We start from the raw sequence: 20,435 nt of genomic DNA, 5'->3' as shown, positions 1-20,435 counted from the left end.
GTCAAGAAGAAGACATTTCCAACTCCCCTCCTCCAAGTCCCTCCTCCCTACCTTTTATCTTCTCCTGCTGAACACTCTCTGCTCATTCCTGAGGAAGGGCCTGTGCCCGAAACGTCGAATCTCCTGTTCCCTGGATGCTGCCTGACCTGCTGTGCTGTTCCAGCAATAAAGTTTCAACTTTGATCTCCAGCATCTGCAGACCTCACTTTCTCCTTCACTTAGAATTAAAACAAATGTTATGTTTACTAATCTTCAGATTGTTACATTAATTGAATTTGTGGTACAACTTGCAAACGTGGTTTGGTTAATAATAAACTAATGCTTTAAATTTAATAGCAACAAAGCAATTGAGAAGGAACTGTGATAAACCTTTTCTCCAGCCAAGAGGAAAAGGGAAGCGTACACTAGCCAAGAGGAAAAGGGAAGTGTACATAAGGTCCAGGCAGCTAAGAACAGATTGGACCTTGGAGGAATATTGGGAGAGTAGGACCAATCTTAAACAAGGTATCAAGCGGGCTAAAAGGGGTCATGAAATAACTTAGCGAGCAGAATTAAAGAGAATCCCAAGGCCTTTTATTCTTATATAAGAAGCAAGAGGGTAACCAAAGAAAGGGTTGGTCCACTAAAGAATAAGGAAGGAAGGTTGTGTGTCGAACCTGAGAAAATGGGTGACATTCTCAATTATTACTTTGCGTCAGTGTTCACTGAGAAACAGGAGGTGATATTAGAGATAGAAGTTTGTTTGCTCTGGATCACATTGCCATAAGGAAGGAAGATGTGTTGGGAAGGCTAAAGGATATTAAGGTGGACAAATCCCCAGGACTGGATGGGATCTATCCCAGGTTGCTGAGGGAGGCGAGAGACGAAATAGCCGGGGCCCTGACAGATATCTTTGTAGCATCCTTAAACACAGGTGAGGTGCTGGAGGATTGGAGGGTTGCTCATGTTGTCCCCATACAAGGAGGATAGTAGGGATCATTCCAGGAAACTACAGACCAGTGAGCCTGACATCAGTGTTGGGAAAGTTGCTGGAGATGGGACTGTGGGATAAAATCTACTTCTATTTGGAAAAGAATGGGCTTATCAGGAATAGGCAACATAGCTTTGTGCAGGGTAGATCATGCCTTACCAACTTAAGAGTTCTTTGAGGAAGTGACCAAGTTGATAGATGAAGGAAGGGCTGTAACATCATATACATGGACTTTAGTAAGGTTTGATAAAGTTTGATAAGGTTTGATTTGGTAAGGTTGATAAGGTTCCCCATGGTAAACTAATGCAGAAAGAGAAGCCACATGGTGTGCAGGGTGTTCTAGCTAGGTTGATAAAGAACTGGTTGAGCAACAGGAGACAGAGAGTAGTAGTTGAAGGGAGTTTCTCAAAATGGAGAAAGGTGACCAGTGGTGTTCCACAGGGATTAGTGCTGGGGCCGCTGGTGTTTGTAATATACATTAATGATCTGGAAGAGGGCATTGGTGGTCGGATAGTAAGTTTGCAGACGACACGAAGATTGGTGGAGCAGCAGAAAGCATAGGGGACTGTCAAAGAATATTAGAGAATATAGACAGACTGGAGGATTGGGTGGAGAAGTGACAGATGGAGTTCAATCCAGGCAAATGTGAGGTGATGTATTTTGGGAAGTCTAATTCTGGAGCCAACTATACTGTAAGCAGAAGATCTTGGGAAAAGTTGATGAGAAGAGAGATCTGGGAGTTCAGGTCAATTGTACCCTGAAGGTGGCTGCACAGGTGGATAGAATGGTCAAGAAGGCATATGGTATGCTTGCCTTCATCGGACGGGGTATTGAGTATAAGAGCTGGCAAGTCATGTTAAAATTGTACAAGACTGGTTTGGCCGCATTTAGAATACTGTGTACAGTTCTGGTCGCCCATTACCAAAAGGATGTGGATACTTTGGAGAGGGTGCAGAGGTTTACGAGGATATTGCCCGATATGGAAGGTGCCAGCTATGAAGAGAGTTGAGTAGGTTAGGACTGTTTTCATTAGAGAAAAGGAGACTGAGGGGGGACCTGGTTGAAGTCTACAAAATCATGAAGAGTGTAGATAGGGAGGATAGAGATAAGCTTTTTCCCAGGGTGAGGGATTCAATTACGAGAGATCACGCATTCAAGATAAGAGGTGAAAAGTTTAAGGGGGATATACGTGGCAAGTACTTTACACAGAGGGTGGTTGGTACCTGGAAAGCATTGCCAACAGAGCTAGTTGAGGCAGACACGGTAGATTCATTTAAGGTGCGTCTGGACAGATGCATGAGCAGGTGGGGAGCAGAGGGATACAAATGCTTAGGAATTGGGCGATAGGTTTAGACAGTGGATTTGGATCAGCTCAGGCTTGGAGGTCTGAAGGGCCTGTTCCTGAGCTGTATATTTTCTTTGTTCTTTGTTCTAAAAAAGCTACTCCATTATATTAATAATTTCTCATGTCAGTAAGTCATCCTTATCAAAAACAAAAATAACAATTTAGACAAAAACTCAAGCTTTTTTTTCTTTTTTATTGTTAAATTGCACAGATTTAAGCAAGAACAATGCAAAATTTTATTATGATTAGCATCGGAGTAAAAATGTTTACGATTCATTACATTGCTTAAAGGATAAATGTCAATATTAGTCATATTTTTAACCCCTTCTGTGACAGTTCTTGGTTTTTGAAAACATGGTAAATATATTTCTTTACATTGAATAAATGTTAAATACTTACATATATATCAATAGCATTTGAAAGCATATTTAACTATAATGTGTTAGTACAAATTCTGTTAAGATCTGATATCGAAGGGGTTGAAGAGGCTGGCAAACAAGGCAAATAGTACCAACAATGGTACATGACCTAGCGAGAATAAGATAATGCAAAATTTCTATATTTTTAAAACAAAGGTAAAAGTAACATGCTTTTAAGAAACAAGAATAGGTACTGAGAACTTTTTTGATAACAAAGGTAAGCAGCAGAAATCTTTACATTACAAAGAAAAATAGTGCTGTCATTAGAGAAGTTCTACATTCAGAAGGAATATATTGCTCTTAATCAATGGCACTTATAACCTCATTACATTTAACAGTGCAAATCATCACTTTATCACATTCTTTCTGCTATCACACATAGACCATGATCCCTCATGAGTCAGCTTTCTGCAGTTGACCATTGCTAAGAAGCTTGTTGGCTCAATACATGCTTTGCTTAGTAGCTGCTTAGCAAAAGAGAAGATTTCTCGATTGAGAAATTCAATATTTCATTTTACAGAAGTCTGTGGAAAACATGCTCTTATCTTGGCAAGCGGTTCTTCTATGAAGCTTTTCGGTACAATGACAGGAAGGCATTGCAGCAAAACATTCAGACAGCTGAGGAAAGATGATGTTTCCTTGTGAACAAACGTGGCTATAATCCAAAATAAACTAATATAAAATATCTTTGCTCATCAATATGCAGATATTGCAAAGTTGCAAAACTACTGATATTTAGGAATGGGTGGAATGGTGGTTAGGGGGAAGCTGTGGTAGAGGGATCTTGTGCATCCCTTAGAATGCCTTTGTCAGAACTGAACTGTCTCTGCAAACAATAGTAATATGAACATAGTTGAAGCTGACCATGCTCTAATGCAATAAACAATCATTTGTACACAAATTACATTATGCTGACTCTTCCAAACATTTCCATTTTAACCCTAATGATCAACTTTTGTTACATGCATTTATACTTTTATAACAAAATAAGTCCATAAACAAGACTTGAGCTGCAATTTGCATATTGAACAAAAATAAATTCAACAGTATAAAATATTCAAATAAAAGCAATACTGTTACACAATTTGTCCAGGGCCTTACTCAAGGAATCATGAAATTAAATCAAGTAAATTTATTTAAACATCTACCAGTCATTACACCAAATGAATGTACATAACTTTTTCTTAGGATTTAGCTTTAAGTACCTGTATTGTAATTTCAAATAAATGGGTTGTCTGGTTTCATCTGCTTTTTTGCTTTATGACATTTATTTAATGTGCTTCATACAATAGAAAAGGAGAATTGATTATAAAATGGTATTCTCTGAGCAATGACTAATCAGAATGGGTGTTAAACTAATCAAAATCATATCTTGTTGTATTTCTAAGTAATAAAAATTTCAATATATCACCTAGGACACAAGGATTATTTTATTGGATTTGTGAAAGGATTTATTGCTTCTTAGTTTTTTTTATTATAACGTCAAATCAGAGATTGGAAACCAATTGTGGATGACAATGTTCAAATGCAAAAGCTGGGAGATTTGTTCTCTCCATCATTGATAATTCATAGACAAGAGGAAATAATGTTAAAGAAGATTCCTTTAGTTATATTTGTGGTATGAACAAATCATTTTCTGATTGCATCTAAACTAAGTGTGACTTTTTTGGAGGAGAAAGAAAATAAAATATTGTGCATATAATGTAAGTTTAGAAAATGCCATCCCTATCATTAATATTCCAGCATGGTTAAAGACTTCTTCATATTCTGTTCCCTACTTTACAAGCTATTTACATTAATTGGCAATATTCATAGCTGAGCACAAAACATATGAAATGCAATCTAATGAAGCATTGACGTTCTTTATAATCAGTTATTATGGAATGCAAATACTGTAAGATGCACTTTGAATTGAAGGAAGTTAATATAAACATAATATAAAACTAAAATAAAGTCATTCATATGAATGCCACATTTGGACTTTCACAATTCTACATTCAACACATCAATAAAACATTTTGAAGTCATATAATATCACTTAAGTGTTGAGGCTAAAGATTAATGTATTTATCTATAAAGCAAAACGGACTATTTAAGAAAGAAAGCTGATTAATCTCTAATGAGGCACCAATTTACAAACCCAGTCCTAGGTAATGGGGGCTTTTCAATACAATTGAACCAACAGATAAACCAAAGTGCTTAAAAAAAGATCTTTTATAGTTTAGCAAAATTAAAATGAACAATTCTTTCTCTGGAAGAGAGTGAAACATTAGCGATTATGGCGCTCAGGTGCTATTGTCATTTCACAATGTCACAAGAATGATTTTGTAGTGCCATTAGATTGAAAATGTCGTCCAACAACATGGCAGTTAGAAGTAACAAATTAATCGGTATAACATTTAAGTTCAATTCTACTTTGCTTTTATCTTTACCAATCACTGGAATTATATTGAAAATAAGTCATCTCCCATCATTCAAGAAACACAAGGATAATTTCAGTCAGTTAAGTTCAGGGGAGGGTTTTATAACAAATGAACTGTTTCATCAGATTTGGAAGGTCAGTTTTGTTTTTATAGTCAGTGGAATGATCACGATGGTCACTATAGCATCAATGCTGTGTGATAACAAAAATTCACAGAGACCAATGTGCCACCAAAAATATTTAAATTAGTGGAAACATTTCAGAGTTGTGATTAAAAATTAATCCAAGATCCTAAATATTAGGCAAAAGATTTGCCAGCTTTTCTAATTGAGGAAGAAAATAAGATTGTCACTTAATTTATCATCCTGCAGTTAGTACCAATGATAGCAGTGATAAGGATCAGTTGTAAAATTATTTTCAAAGGATCAGTAATAGGATTAGGGTTAAGGTTAGGGTTGCAGGTGACACTAAATTTTCTGAGAAAATCAACAGCATTTAAAGGACTAGAGTATTTCAAAGTTTGCGTAGTTCAATTAGTTGGGTCATTAGACTGATTAATTCAAAAGAATTCAACTAGAATTGGTGACACTTGGAAAAAGCCAAGAATCATGTCATTGGTATGATGAAAAGAATTACATTACATTTTAAAATAATAAATGATAAATTAATATTTAAGCTGTGATGCATAGGATATGTACAAGGATTGTATCACAGCTTTCAACAAGGATGATTAAAGCCTCCAAAATACGGACCATGAAATTGGAAATTGTTGCCTGGGCACTAGAGAAGTTTGTACTCTGAACTCAATAACTTTAAAAAATAAACACATAACATATACATCAGATATGTTAAACACAGTCGATATGATCCTGACTCATTTGAAAATGTAAATTATAACTTCACTCTCAGATTTAAAAAAATAAGTAGATTCAATTGTTATAACAAACAGCTAACATGAAATATTTCTTGAAAAAGCAATATTTTTTTTATTTACATATGTGTGGTTGAATTACCATTTTCAATCATGGGAAATCTATTTAGTATCCAAAAATGATTTATTTCATAAAAGAGTTATGCATTAACAAGTTAAACCTGCAATGACTAATGATATTGGTAAAATAAATCAACAAATATTTAATGGATCAGCATAACTATTAATTTGTGGTAGATTCAACAGATTTCTCACAGTAACCTTTGAGATTGGTAATTGTGACTTCATGCCATAGTAAGATCACCATTAAACTGCGATAAGGCAGAAAAGAAAGTCATGAACTTCAGCACAGTTCATCGATGCTAATTGTGCTATACGAATCATTGCCACTCTCCAAGTTACAGAATAATACACTATTTTTAATGGAAGATTATTCACCAATTGCTGCTCAACCAAAGGCAACAACTTGTTATAGCTCCTTTAATTTTCTGTATACTGCACATGAAACAAAGTTTCCAAATTTATTAGAATATACCAGCACTCCAAAGGTTTAAATAATGAGGAACGATTATACAAAGTAGGCCTCTATTCCCTGGAATTCAGAAGGATAGTGTATTAAGTTTTTCAAGGTAGGATAGACAAGAGGGATAGGGTAGATAAGATGGATACAATTTACACTGGTTGAGAAGTCTTATACTGGGTAAGCAGGGTTTAAGGACTTGAATCAAACATTTCAGAAGTTAAATTCAGAATCAGTTCTACACAGGAAGGCTAATTCAGAAGTTTGGAAAATTCTTCCAATTAGTGCTCTCAGTTGTTAATTTTAAATCTGAGATTAATTGATTGTTGTTAAACATATTGAAGGAAAAGGAATAAAGGCAGGTGAATGGAATTACATCACAGATAACCATGATCTTATTGAATGGCAGAATAGGCCCAAGGTGTCAAGATTCCTGATGAAGGGCTCCGGCCCGGAACGTCAATTTTCCTGCTCCTCGGATGATGCCTGACCTGCTGTGCTTTTTCAGCAACACACTCTCAACTCTGATCTCCAGTATCTGCAGACCACACTGTCTCCAAGGTGTCAATGGCTTAATCCCATTCCTAATTTTTGGTCAAAGCAGCATGGTAGAGTCCTCACCAATGTAATATGTAATCAATATATAAATAAGTATAGGAACAAACTACTGCAGATTCTGAAATCCATACTGAAAACAACAAATGCTGGAGATCACAGTGGGTCAGGCAGCTTCCATGGAGAGCAAGCTAAAATTTTGAGTGTGCATGACTCTTCATCAGACCTGAAGTGAGATGAATAGTTATGGTATAGTTCAGGAGGGTGGTGGTGGAATAGTGAGTGTAGGGTGCTAGTGGAGAAAGGCGATCAGAATGTGAGAATGGCAAAACAATTGTGTGTCTCCTGCCAGACTTGAACATTGTAGGTGCTGTGCTGTTAGATATCAACATGGCATAGTCGAGAGTGGAGTACTGGCAAAGCACAGCATGTCATAAGCTTATGCCAGAACGTTGATTCTCCTGCTCCTCGGATGCTGCCTGACCTGCCGTGCTTTTCCAGCGCCACACTTTTCGACTCTGATCTCCAGCTTCTGCAGTCCTCACTTTCTCCTAGTTATATCCACATAGCATATGTCCACATTCTTATAGTTAACCACCTTATTCATACCATTTCATTTTTATTCCAAATTGTGCTTGGATCTATCTAGGAAAATAGTTGTAAAATAAAACATTTCTGAGACCCTTTTCTTGAAAATAAAGGAGTTGCAAGGAAGAAATATTTTTCTTTAGACAGCTAAAACATCCAACGATGGGCAGTCGTTCAGTCCATTTAAAAAATTTGAGTGGAAATGGGTGTGATCCAATCAACTAAAAGTTAACAAGAGTAAACTAAAAATACAGCTTTTGGACCAAATAAGGACTCTGAATGAATGGAAATAATGAGAAAAATTTGCTAAGCTGAAGTTCCCATGATGATTAGTCAGAGTAGTCAACTCCTTGCCAGGATATTGTTCTGTGCAGCTGAGTATGAACCCTTCGACTGACCCATTAGTAAACACAGGGCGTCACTGGAGGTGGAGAGAATTTCCAAGAGTATTAGGAAACATTCATTGTCAATTTGTTGGGTCTATGACTGGCTTGTTGCTGTGAGTCCAGAAAGATCTTTCCTTATAATTTCATTAACTGTAATGAAAGAGAGAAAAGAAACCACATTAAAATGCTTGTATCTGTGATAGAATTGAAATTAAATATCAAGTTCATTTGTTAATAAGCATTAATAAGTACATTTCTCAATGGCCAGCTAAAAAGCAAAGCAAACAATACAAGAAAGGAACAACACTTTAAATCTCATGACAAATCACAAGGAGATAAGTCTCAAAACAGCAGCTGGGATAAAATCACTGATGCACCCAATCCAGACGCATCTCATTACCGACCCAGCCCAGACACATCTCATTGCAGACCAGCCTTGCTATGGGTCTGAAGTTACATGTAGGCCAGACCAGGTAAGGATGGCAGTTTGTTTCCCTAAAGAACATTAGTGAACCAGATGAGGTTTTCCTGACAATTGACAATGGTTTCATTGCTCCCTCTCTCCCCACCATCACCTCCACCAGCAGACAGGCAATGATGGAGTGAAAGGACTGACCATGATCCACTCCTGCAAGGGCACAGACCCTCTGCCTGGTAAGACCCTGACTGGACATCTGACAGTGGCCAATTCCCTGGACTGGTATGGGAGGCTGCCCTTGACTTATTGTGCCAGCACCTCCTGTTTGGCAGATGCCTCCATGGATCTCAATGTGAACTACTCCCCTAAGACTTTGAGGCACAGCTGCCTGCTTGTTGCACATGTAAGCTGCAGACACAAGGGCAGGTGAGAGTTTGGCCTAGTATATAGCTGTACAGCAAGTCAAGCTGTCCAGTTGTGTGACTGTGCTAACTGACATGGCAAACCAATGCATGGCATGGATGGTTCAAGAATATAGATCGGTTCTAAATGAGCGAGCGCTAAGAATGCAAGCCCTGAGATATAGCCTGGTCCAGCCTGGGAGCTGGGTACCTGTGCCTGGTTGCAACGGTGGTAATCTTCTAACGCTAGTTGTTCTGCGCCTTTCAATGTAAGTCTATGCTGCCAGAAGACACTGCCAGTGTATTGGAGAGCTGGCAGGATGTTAATGAGGGGTTACCAGATGCTGCATGCCAATGTCCATGGAAGAAAGATGCATGCAATTGGTGCCTGTGGATTGTGCGCTGGTCTACGATTTGGTCGTAGACAACATGGAGGTCACTCAGATCAAGCAATGACCTGAATCCACCAAATGCCTGCTCTAGTTTTCATGTCAATGTTTCCAACCTTGAGTTTGGTTTGGTAAAATACATTCATTTATTATTTATTATTAGTTATCTGAACTGGGCTGTTAATAAGTCATTTAACAAACAATAATCCCAACAAATAGCAAATTGCCACTGCCTGGTGAAAATCTCACCACACCACCTATAGAATAAAAGCTATTTCTGAGATAATTGGTTATTGCATTTGTCACCCGATTCTGCCACACATCTCACCATAACCCATGTCACTCAGACTCTGCCCAATAAACAATTTGGTGTGTGCACTTATAGAGAACTTTAAATTCATAGTCAAAACTGCATTTGAAAAGCAAAGAAACATAGGATGGACATTCACTGCATGATAGCACTGCGTGATCACAGGAAAATGGTGAAAGCTTCTTTTTTCCATTGTATCAACTATAGCTTTCAGCATGATTTTCTATAATTTCCTGTCTCTTACGCTAAAAAAGGAAATGATAACTGTCTGGAAATGGAAAGTTTAGTTGCCCCCTCGTTCTATTAATAACTTGAAGGTGAAAGACGTGGGTGGTAGTCCTCAAATACCCCATTTCCTCATCTGCAATAGGTAAACACAGACACAACCACAATGTGATTATCATGTCAACTGTAGAGTTTAGAAAATATTGTCATGTGCATAACTGTAACTGTTTTTGTAAACCTTCAAAAGTTTGATTGCATTTTACATGCTGAAGAGATTAAAAAGACCTTGTGGGCAGATGGAAGAACAATGTACCATAATGTGTTCACGAGAAAAAGACTGTTAACTGAATGACAGCAGGTGTAAAGTTTTGTGTATTAAAGAAACTACTTCCCACAGTTACTTAGAGTTTGAATTCACTATGACAGGATAATGCTGTAATTAGTACCAAAAGAAGAAAGCATTAAAATATTGCTTTATGAAAACAATCACTATTATTCAACAATAACTTGTTGGAAGCTCTTTGACATTTTTAACATGGGTACATGGTTATAGATTACAAATATTATTGTCATTTGATTATTAATCAAACTTAACTTTTCGAAAAACCAATAATATCTTGGTTCAAACATTGTTACTCCAAATTCTGACTAGTGGGACAAGTTTAGCCTGCAGCAAATGCAGTTTCTAGCTTATATTAGTATGCTCAAAGGGAGTAAAGACAACAAAGTGCCATAAACACTCAGGAGGTCACACAGACTATATTGGGGAGATAAGCCGCCTATTTGCGGAAAGTTTCAGAGAACACCCGGACCAACCAACCCATGGCTCAACATTTCAACTCCCCCTCCCACTCCACCAAGGACATGCAGGTCCTTGGACTCCTCCATCGCCAGACCATAGCAACACGACGGCTAGAGGAAGAGCACCTCATCTTCCGCCTAGGAACTCTCCAACCACAAGGGATGAACTCAGATTTCTCCAGTTTCCTTATTTACCCTCCCCCCACCTTGTCTCAGTCCCAACCCTCAAACCTCCCTACCTTTTAACTTAGCCTGCTTGGCACACTTTCCTCATTCCTGAAGAAGGGTTCATGCCCGAAACGTCGATTCTCCTGCTCCTTGGATGCTGCCTGACCTGCTGCGCTTTTCCAGCAACACATTTTCAGACAGAATCTGTGCCAAGATATAGCATTAACATTTCAGATTGAGATGATCTTTCATCTGAACACTGAGTGATGAAAGGTCACCTCAGCCTGAAATATGTTTCATTGCAGATGTTACCTAACCAGCCAAATATATCTACGTTTTCTTAAATTTCAGGTTTGCAGCATCAGCAGTATTTTACTTGTTTTAATGCTGAAAGGTACATTTTCTTATTTTAGATCTTTTTATTACTTTTTAAACAGCCTTTTAATACATACTTTAATTATATGAAGCATCATTAATTACCCCAACAGCACTTCATTAATCTGGTAAAATATCAGATGATCCCCTCCCTTCCCAGATTCCCCACCTGTATAGATCCCTATCTTAGCTGCGATATTGCAAAATTCAGGTTCTTCCTGCCAAAAGGAAAATCATAAGATGAATTACTAGTACAATCTTTTTGTTGCTCATACTTATGAATGATCTGGCAGAGGTATTGCAAGTGTCTTAATAGAAGGTATCTTTTCTCTGCATAGGTTGCTTCAACTCTACGTTTTGACTAGTAAAATTTGCAGGTCCAGAAAATCCAATGTGTATTATTCCTACAGTAATAAAAGCCAATATGCAAATCTGGAAACAAGCAATGACTCAAATTTTAAAGGTCATGCCACTATCAATGGCAAAATCAACAGTTCTGATAATATTGTGCTACACAAATACTAAGTTACTCTAATTATGAACAAACCTCTGTCAGCCAAAGTTCTGCATTTCACTTAACTGCAAAATGGCAAGAGAGAAAAGCTGGTGATAAAATCTGAAGTCATTTCTTTATGGCATTCGTTAGATGTGAGAGTATTGCAATTAACTGATGTTCCCTTTAATGACAATTTTCAATGTCGTTTAACTTTTATCAATGGAGCTAATTTTGTAAGAGCACAAACAGGTTTATAGCAACATCTGCCATGCTTGTGAATATGACTACATGTCACCCTGTTGATCAGCCTGCTAATGTGCCTGACTGAGGCACTTACTTTTGAGTTCTGAATTCAAGATTTTGAAATGCTAAATATTTTACTTCAACAACTGTTCTCAGGATGGAAGAATTGTACTAGTGAAAATCTTGCTTTGGCAACGTCCATACCTATACGTTTAACATTATTGGTCCCTAAGTATAAAAGATGCAGAACAGTAATACAGTAAGTTAAGCATATATTAAGTGTCATATATATTTTGGATAAGTACATTAACTTGGCTGATTGAAAATTTTATTCTAGATTGTTGGAGTATAATAATTAGTTTTTAGTGTGTAAAGAAGTATTTCTTAGAATACTGCAGCATTTAGAGGAAAAACAGAAAAACATACAATACACAGCTCAGTAAATTGCATTTGTGGAGAGAACAGATAGTTGGCATTTGAGGCTAGTACTGCCTCAAGACATGTTCTGCATTATTTTATACCAGTCACATAGTATTTACTGTCTAATCTGGATGAGTGCAACTCGAACAATGCTCAAGAAGCCTGACACTACCCAGGATAAAGCAGCCACTTGATTAGCACTGCATCCTCAAGCGTTCACTTCCTCCACCACTGACACCTGGGAGCAGCAATATGTACTACTTACAAGATACAATGCAGAAATTAATCAAATATCCTTGCACAACACCTTCCAAGCCCATGACCACTTCCATCTAGAAGGACTAGGGCAGCAGATACATGGGGACACCACCTCCTGCAAGTTCCCCTCCAAGCCACTCATCATCCTGATTTGGAAATATATCACCTTTCCTTCACTATCATTGAGTCAACATCCTAGAATTCCCTCCCTAATGGCAGTGTGGGTCTACCTACAACATAAGGAGTGCAGTTGTTTAAGAAAGCAGTTCACCACCACCTTCCCAAGGGCAACTAGGGATGAGCAATAAATGTTCTACATGTGAATAAAAAGATACAGTTCAGTTAGCCCAGATATTATAATATGCTCCTTTGGCAAGTCCTCCCAATCTTCTTCATTGGACCAGATTACTTGTTTCCCTGCAGTAGACTCCACACAGCCTAAATGCAAAGTGGCCATTTATTTGTTTCCCAGGCTTTTCTGTCTTTTTTACTGAGTTTCATCATTCGTATTAACAATATTCTGCTTTGTACATGATGGTACTACCAGGAGAGGAGGAAGAATTTGCTGCCCTCTTTTTAACCTTTGCCACCACATCCTCCACCACCCCTACCGGACACACACACACACTCACAATAAGCATTGTATAAACTTATTTTTTTGCCTGCAGGCACCACACTTCCATAAAAAAACAATTCACTAGGGAATGAAGGAGCTCATTACTAAGGCTTTCTTGAGTGAAAAGGAACAGGAATTGCCTTACTTACTAAAGCTGAGAAAGAGATAATGAAAATAATATCGGACACATATATAAACACAGGTAATAAGCTTCAAAGAAGATAGAGAAAATAAAGGTTATGTAGTTAAATAGTCTTTAGAATACCTGTGTTTTGGATTCTTAAGCTGATGCGATAATTGGCGATTGGTTGAATTGTATCCTCAACAGTAATAGAATCTACAGAAACATTTGAGTTCTCAGTGAATGATTATTTTCCCAATTTGCATTTGTTAACCATGATAATAAGATGATCTGAAGTTACCTGAAGTTGGCCAGGCAAAGTGAACCAGTTGTTAAGAAGTTTTTACGATCCTTATACATCGAAACATAGTATAAAAGGAAGTGATGCTATACCTTTACAAATCAATGATCTATTTATTGTCACATATATCTAGGGAGATATCAAAGCGGGTTCTGTTGCCATAATCCGGTGCCATATTAAGATACAAGAAGAATAAAAGAAATTACTTAAGTAAAGTTCAGCTTCAGTGGCTGGGTCCCAAACATGGCTTCAGGACTTCTGCAAGGTCCCTTCTCTAGACCTACTGCAGCCAGGATGTCTTGCTCTGCAATCACTGCAGCCATTCCAAGAGGCCACACATCGGACCTACGAAGCCAGGAGATCCCGCTGACATCGCTCCGCTCTCCTCATGAGAAGATGAAGAAAAGAAAAAGCAAAAAAAAAGAAGAGCAAGGAGAGAGAGAAAAAGAATGCATCCAGCCTGGAGTGGATGGGCTCAGCCTGAACATGCTTTGCTTGCTCTATAGGAGAGCTTGGCCAGGGGTAGAGTTATTTACGGCACATCTTGGTGTTGCAGCTGCTGGCGCTGGAGACCTCCTCCTTTATCCACCACTCTCTTAGCCTTAAAGAAAACTAAGCAAAAGAAGAAAAGTGCAAACATAAAAAGAAGAGAGGCAGAAAAAAAGAAAGCAGTCAGGAGTGGACTTATTGGTCAAATCACATTTGGAATATTTTGTTCAACTCTGGGCACCTTATTTAAGGAAGGATGTTAAATCTCAAGTGAGTTCAAAGGAGATTTACAAGAACAATACCAGGAAAGATTTAAAAATTTGGGATTATTTTCCTTGGAGGATTAAGGGGTCACCTTATTGAGATGTTCAAAATCATGAACAATTTTGACAGGTCAAAGAAGGAATTCTGTTTCCACTAGTTGGTATGTCAGTAACAAGGTGTCACAATTTGAAAATTGTCAGTGAGAGTGCGAGGAGTGAAGTAAGGAGAAACTTCTTTACTCAGAGGGTTGTTAGGATTTGGAATGCGCTGCCTCAGAGAATAGTGGAGGTGGATACCATAGGAGGTTTCAAAAGAAAGCTGGATATGTATTTGAAAGTGATGAATTTAGAGGGCTACAGAGGAAGAGCAGTAGAATGGGATTAGCTTGGTAGCTTTTGTGTGAGCCAGTACAGACAAGATGAGTTGACTGGCTTTCTTCTCATTTGTAAAATTCTATGATTCTAAGTTAAAATGTCAGTGTGAGACTTCCTGTGCTATTGATTGTGGAAAAGGTTTTATCACTTCTGTCTGTTTATCTGACGTGGAGAGACTGCCTCGACAAACAGGTTCAGTATCAATTAATGTCAAATTGTGATGCAAGCAAGCACAGTTCAAAATGAGACATTAGATAAGGACTTTGCCTTCAATGTGATGGCTGATTGCTAAAATGTTTATGATTTAATTTTAAGAACTTTCCACTCCCATAGCTACAGATCGTTAGAACTGCACTATAACTTACTGATAAATAGTTGGCTGCGAGATGGAGTCTGCTACACATTGCTTTTGATGGCAGCTTACCTTCAATGAGTCCTTTATAGGACAGAAGGAGACTGTTAATTCCAAGTGACTTTGTTCTAGCTCTCTGTCACACGAAGTAGTCAGCTTAACTCTCCTGCCATATCCCTGTGGTCCTGTGGATTTATTTCTGTAAGTGTCTATGCAATTTCCTCTTGAAACCATTGATTATCTTCATTTTCACCAACCTCATGGACAACAAGTTCCAGGTTATTATTCCACACACCGTATAGAAATGTTCATCCCCACATGTTCCTGCATACCTTGCCCAACATCTGAAATCTATGCCTCCCAGTCCTTGTCCCCAGTGGGGTCAGATTTTCCTTATCCAAATCTGTCATAAACTTGTATATCTCTATCATACACATTCCTTTCTTGTAATGAAAATAATACCAGCTTTTCCTACTTACTCCCATCATTGGAACTATTCTGTGAAATCTTCTCTGCACCTTCACAAGGACCTTCATATCTTACCTAGTGTGTGGCAGCCACAACTATGTACGAAGGATTGAACAGTAGGATGTACTGATATAAGATTCAGTATTCTTTTCCTGAAAAACTTCAAGCTGAACTAAGTTTTTAAAATACATTCAAGAACGTGCACTCAAACCTATCACATACTTGTGCTGTTACTTGTAGAAAATAACCTGAGCCCGATGTTAGTCATTTGCATTAGTATTAATATTATAATCATTACAATCCTGCAGAAATTACTTAGCAAAATATTTGTTAATCACAAAAAGACAAAAGACTTGGTTATTTGCATCACTGTTGAGGAATTTGAGTCTACTTAGGAAGGATGTTCCTGAGAGATAGTCCACTGAAGTTATATGGGTAGAACTTAAAAATAAGAGGGCCTGATCACCTCATTGGGATTGTATTATAGGCTTCCCAGTAGTTAGTGAGAAGGTGAGAAACAAATATGTATGGAGATCTCAGGTATCTGTAAGAAAAATAGGGTTGTAATATTAGGGGATCTTGTCTTTCCAAACATAGACTGGAACTGCCACAGTGTTAACAGCTTGGATGCGGAGGAATTTGTTAAGTGTGTATAAGAAAACTTTCTTATTCAATGTGTGGTTGTACCTACTAGGAAAGAAACAATACTTGACCTACTGTTGGGTAAATAAGGCAGGGCAACTGACTGACGTGTCAATAGGGAGCAATTTGAGGCAACTGATCATAATTTTATTAGTTTTAAAATAGTTGTGAAAAAGGATAGAACTGATCAAAAAGTTGAAGTTCTAAATTGGAGTGGGGCCAATTTTGACAGTCTTCGACAGGAACTTTCAAAAGTTGTTTGGGGCGGCTGTTCGCGGGCAAAAGGACAGCTGGGTAATGGGAGGCCATTAAAAATAATATACCAAGAGTTCAGAGACAGTATGATCCTGGTAGTGTGTACGGTAAGGCTGGTAGGTATAGGCAATGCTGGACTACAAGAGAAATTCAGCCTCTGGTCAAAACAAAAAGAAGCATAAGAGAGGTATAGACAGTTGGGATTGAGTAAATCCCTAGAAGAGTATAAAGACTTAGGAATATACTTAAGAGGGAAATCAGGAGAGCAAAAAGGGGACATGAGATAGCCTTGATGAGTAGAGTTAAGGAGAATCCAAAGAGTTTCTATAAATCCATTAATGGCAGAAGAGTAACCAGGAAGAGAATAGGGTCCCGTAAAGATCAGCGTGGCCGTTGGTGTGCGGAAGCAGACGAGATGGGTGAGATATTAAACAAATATATTGTGTCAGTATTTACTAAGGAGAAAAATTTGGAAAACAAGGAACCTGGGAAAATAAATATTGAGGTCTTCAAGATTGTTTGTATTACTGAAGAGGAGGTGGGTGGATATATTAAACACAAAGTTAGATAAATCCCTGGGTCTTGATTAGGTGCATCCTAGAACTTTGTGAGAAGCTAGAGAATAGATTGCTGGGCCCCTTGCTAAGATAACTTTGAGTGAGGTGCCAGAAGATTGGAGGTTGGCTAATGTGGTGCCAACCTTATGTATAGGGAGTGTTGCTGAACAAAGAGATCAAGGAGTGCAAGTGCATGATTCCTTGAAAGTGGAGCCACAGGTCAGCATGGTGGTGAAGAAGTGATTTGTCACGCTTGCCTTCACTGGTCAGAACACTGAGTTAGAAGTTGGGATATCATATTGTGGCTGTACAGGACATTGGTGAGGCCACTTTTAGAATACAGTGGACAATTCTGGTTGCCCTTCTATACAAAGGATTTTGTTAAACTTGAGAGGGTGCAGAAAAGATTTACAAGGATGTTGCCCTGTAGTCAAGGAATCAAAAATTAGAGACATAGGTTTAAGGTGAGAGGGGAAAGATTTAAAAAGGACCCAAGTAGCAGCTTTGTCACATATAGGGTGGTGGGTGTATGGAACAAGCTGCTAGAGGAAATGATGGACATGAAGACAGTTACAACATTTAAAGGCCTATGGATGAGTATATGAATCAGAATGGTTTAGAGGGATGTGGGCCAAATGTTGGCAAATGGGACTAGATCAGAATGGGATGCCTGGTCGGTGTGAACGAGTTGGTCTGAAGGGTCTGTTTCCATGTGGAAATTCATAGGAATCAAGTTATTGGGAACTCTTTTTTTGTTTAAAAGAGATCAAACTTCCAACATTTCCTATCTCAATTCATGCCCTTGCATTTCTGATGTGGGGGGAGGGGGGGTTGGGACACAACCAAGTATCCAGTTTTACTTCTTGGTTAAGGCAAGAGTGTGAGAAACACAAAGGCCCAAACAAAGAAGAATATGAACTAACCTAATAGGGCACTAAGTGAATAGAATTTCTTGGTTTTGTTTTTGAGTATTGTGGCAGTGAAGGTTGTTTGAAAACAAACTCAATGGTTCAAGGACCAGTGGTTAATGTGGTGGTCATCATGTGTCAAAACGTGAAACGAAAAGGGAAGTTAAAGATGAAAGGAGCGGTTTTCAATACTTAAGCCTCATTTCTATAGAGCTGGTGAACTGTGAGCACTGACCCATGCACATAGAGGCAGCTCACTGATTGGAAGCATGTGGGATACATGATGAAAGTAAGTGGGGAGCATGGATGGTTTAGCAGCAGATTAAATAATTCTGGAGAAATGCAGGTGGAGTTACATTCCTCTTTACTACCAAAATATTTTTCAAAGAATTCTTAGCAACCTTCAGCAATCTATTTAAGATATTTTCTAATCAGTCTTTTCAGGATTATTATTACACTACAGGTGGGACTTGAAGCCAGACCTCCTTGCTCAGATGCAGGGGTACTACCACGGTGCCACAACAGCCCTTATTATAAGGACAACAGGCATCTCTCTCCATTTGAGAAAAAATAATTGATTGTGTAAAGCTTGAGGATAAACATTCCACAAGTGTGGGGCAATGAACTACCATCACTTGGATGGGGATTGAACCCCCCATTAATAACATTACTCTACACCATCCTCCATTCAACTAGCCAACTGAGCTATCTAACAAGTAATCCCTTTAAGTCTGTGTGTTGGCCATTTAAAGCATTGCACTAATAGACTGAAAATGTCCAGAGTTGTACACAAATAGTATTTTTTAAATATTGAAGTAAAGCTCAACCCATTATGGGCAAAAGCATTTGCTGATGATTTCAAAGTCCGAAAAATTGGGCTGGGCAGACCTTAAGCATGCAATGTGCATCTGAGTTTCATTTTGAATGGTGCAGTCAGAAGCTGAAAATCACCCTTCCCATTTTGTTAAAACAAATGGAATGGTTTGGAATAGGGTATGATAGTGGAAATTCTGCTAACAGTTATAAAAGCCTTCTCTAGTTTTAACAAAAATGTAAGGATAATGGAATAGCCATTTTGTCCAGTTGTTCAAACTGGGTTTGCACAGTTAACCCAAGCATGAAGATATCTCTTCAATTCTACGATTAAATAGATAATGGTACAAAAGTATGTTCTTGATATCAAAATATATTTAACAATTATCAAAATTCAAAACTACTTCCTTAAAATGTTTCTTAAAACTATTTTCAGTAATGATTGTTTGCTTTTTATGATTAAGCAATCTAACTACATAAGCAAACCTGTAACATATTGAACTCAAAGTAAAAAAGCACCATTTAAATAAGGCTGAATTTAGAACAATCATGAATGGCTGGATGAGTAATTAAGTCGATAAAATACTTGCAGATGTCTTTGTGAGCTGTGCCAGATGTAATTTCTTCATTCTGTGTATATATATATATATATATTAGTGTATATGTGCACACACATGCGCACTTGTACTTTTTGTTTGCTAAATTTAAACTACCACCCACAACTTGACTTACTTCTTAACTACAAATAAAACAAGTTACAACAAGCTCTCCAGCATGTTTCAAAAACAGCAATATCAGCCAGCAAGAAAAATTAAAACCACAAAGTGTTAATATGTCACATCGGAATATTTGAATTTTATGACAGTACAGTGGCAAACTGCCTGATTGGAGAGAAAGTCGGTCTATTTTTCCTGAAATAACTTTCAGATGGACAGTAATGAGGGTCATATGACAACTTCTTGCCATTTATGCAGGCTTTTAGTCTCCACAGTAGACTCGGCCAAATTATGGTATTAGATTGCTTAGCAACATGACTAACAACCAGTACTGCCCCTGTTGCAATGTTTTTGTTTACTTTTTTTTAAAAAATTGAGTCTTAAAAGAGTTGCTGTTTGGAGTACAGCAGTGCAAAATTTTGTCCAGTGAAGTGACATTTCCTGGCCAAGGTACAGTTTTTGTATGCCCAGGTAGTGAATGTAGAGGAGACACTATCAAAAGGCCTTCCTCCTTCCTCGTCAATTTGTTTGAATCTGATCAATTGCAGTTGTTCATTCCATGATTATTCCCATTTCAATCTTTTAGACTTTGCTACCATTGGTGCTTGAAATAACATTGGGTGGATGTTTCACATGTCCAGTTATGTATTTTGTCAATTAAAATTCATGTTGGCTTGGCCACCTTAGCTTTTCATTTCTAACCTCAGCTCAAAGCAACTTTTCTCATGTAATCCTCCACTCTTCCCATCATTCACTAAACTATCCAGCTGTTCGGTGCCTTTCCTTCATAGTGCATAGGTTCTTCAGGACTCAGTCACTGGCTACCAGTCTCCGTATTCTAAATTGTTTCTTAGTGCGGAGGCAGAGCCAGGCGTGACTGGAGATGCACTGTGAGGACCATGCACTGTTCATACTGCTG

At 38.1% G+C, this 20,435-nt stretch overlaps 1 protein-coding gene across 2 annotated transcripts in view; it reads right to left on the bottom strand.

Annotated features, from left to right (window-relative positions):
• Positions 1-2,494: 2,494 nt before the first annotated feature.
• Positions 2,495-20,435, bottom strand: part of nfatc2a (nuclear factor of activated T cells 2a) — a 141,282-nt gene continuing 123,341 nt past the window's right edge. For both annotated transcript variants that reach the window (XM_043710246.1, XM_043710247.1), the window contains one exon: positions 2,495-8,286. In XM_043710246.1, the coding sequence (XP_043566181.1) occupies positions 8,272-8,286 (15 nt within the window). In that variant the 3' untranslated portion in view covers positions 2,495-8,271. The remainder of the gene's footprint in view (positions 8,287-20,435) is intronic.

The sequence above is a fragment of the Chiloscyllium plagiosum genome, chromosome 20 (assembly GCF_004010195.1).
Source record: "Chiloscyllium plagiosum isolate BGI_BamShark_2017 chromosome 20, ASM401019v2, whole genome shotgun sequence".
Lineage (NCBI taxonomy): Eukaryota > Metazoa > Chordata > Chondrichthyes > Orectolobiformes > Hemiscylliidae > Chiloscyllium > Chiloscyllium plagiosum.
This window is presented reverse-complemented; position numbering and strand designations above follow the sequence as displayed.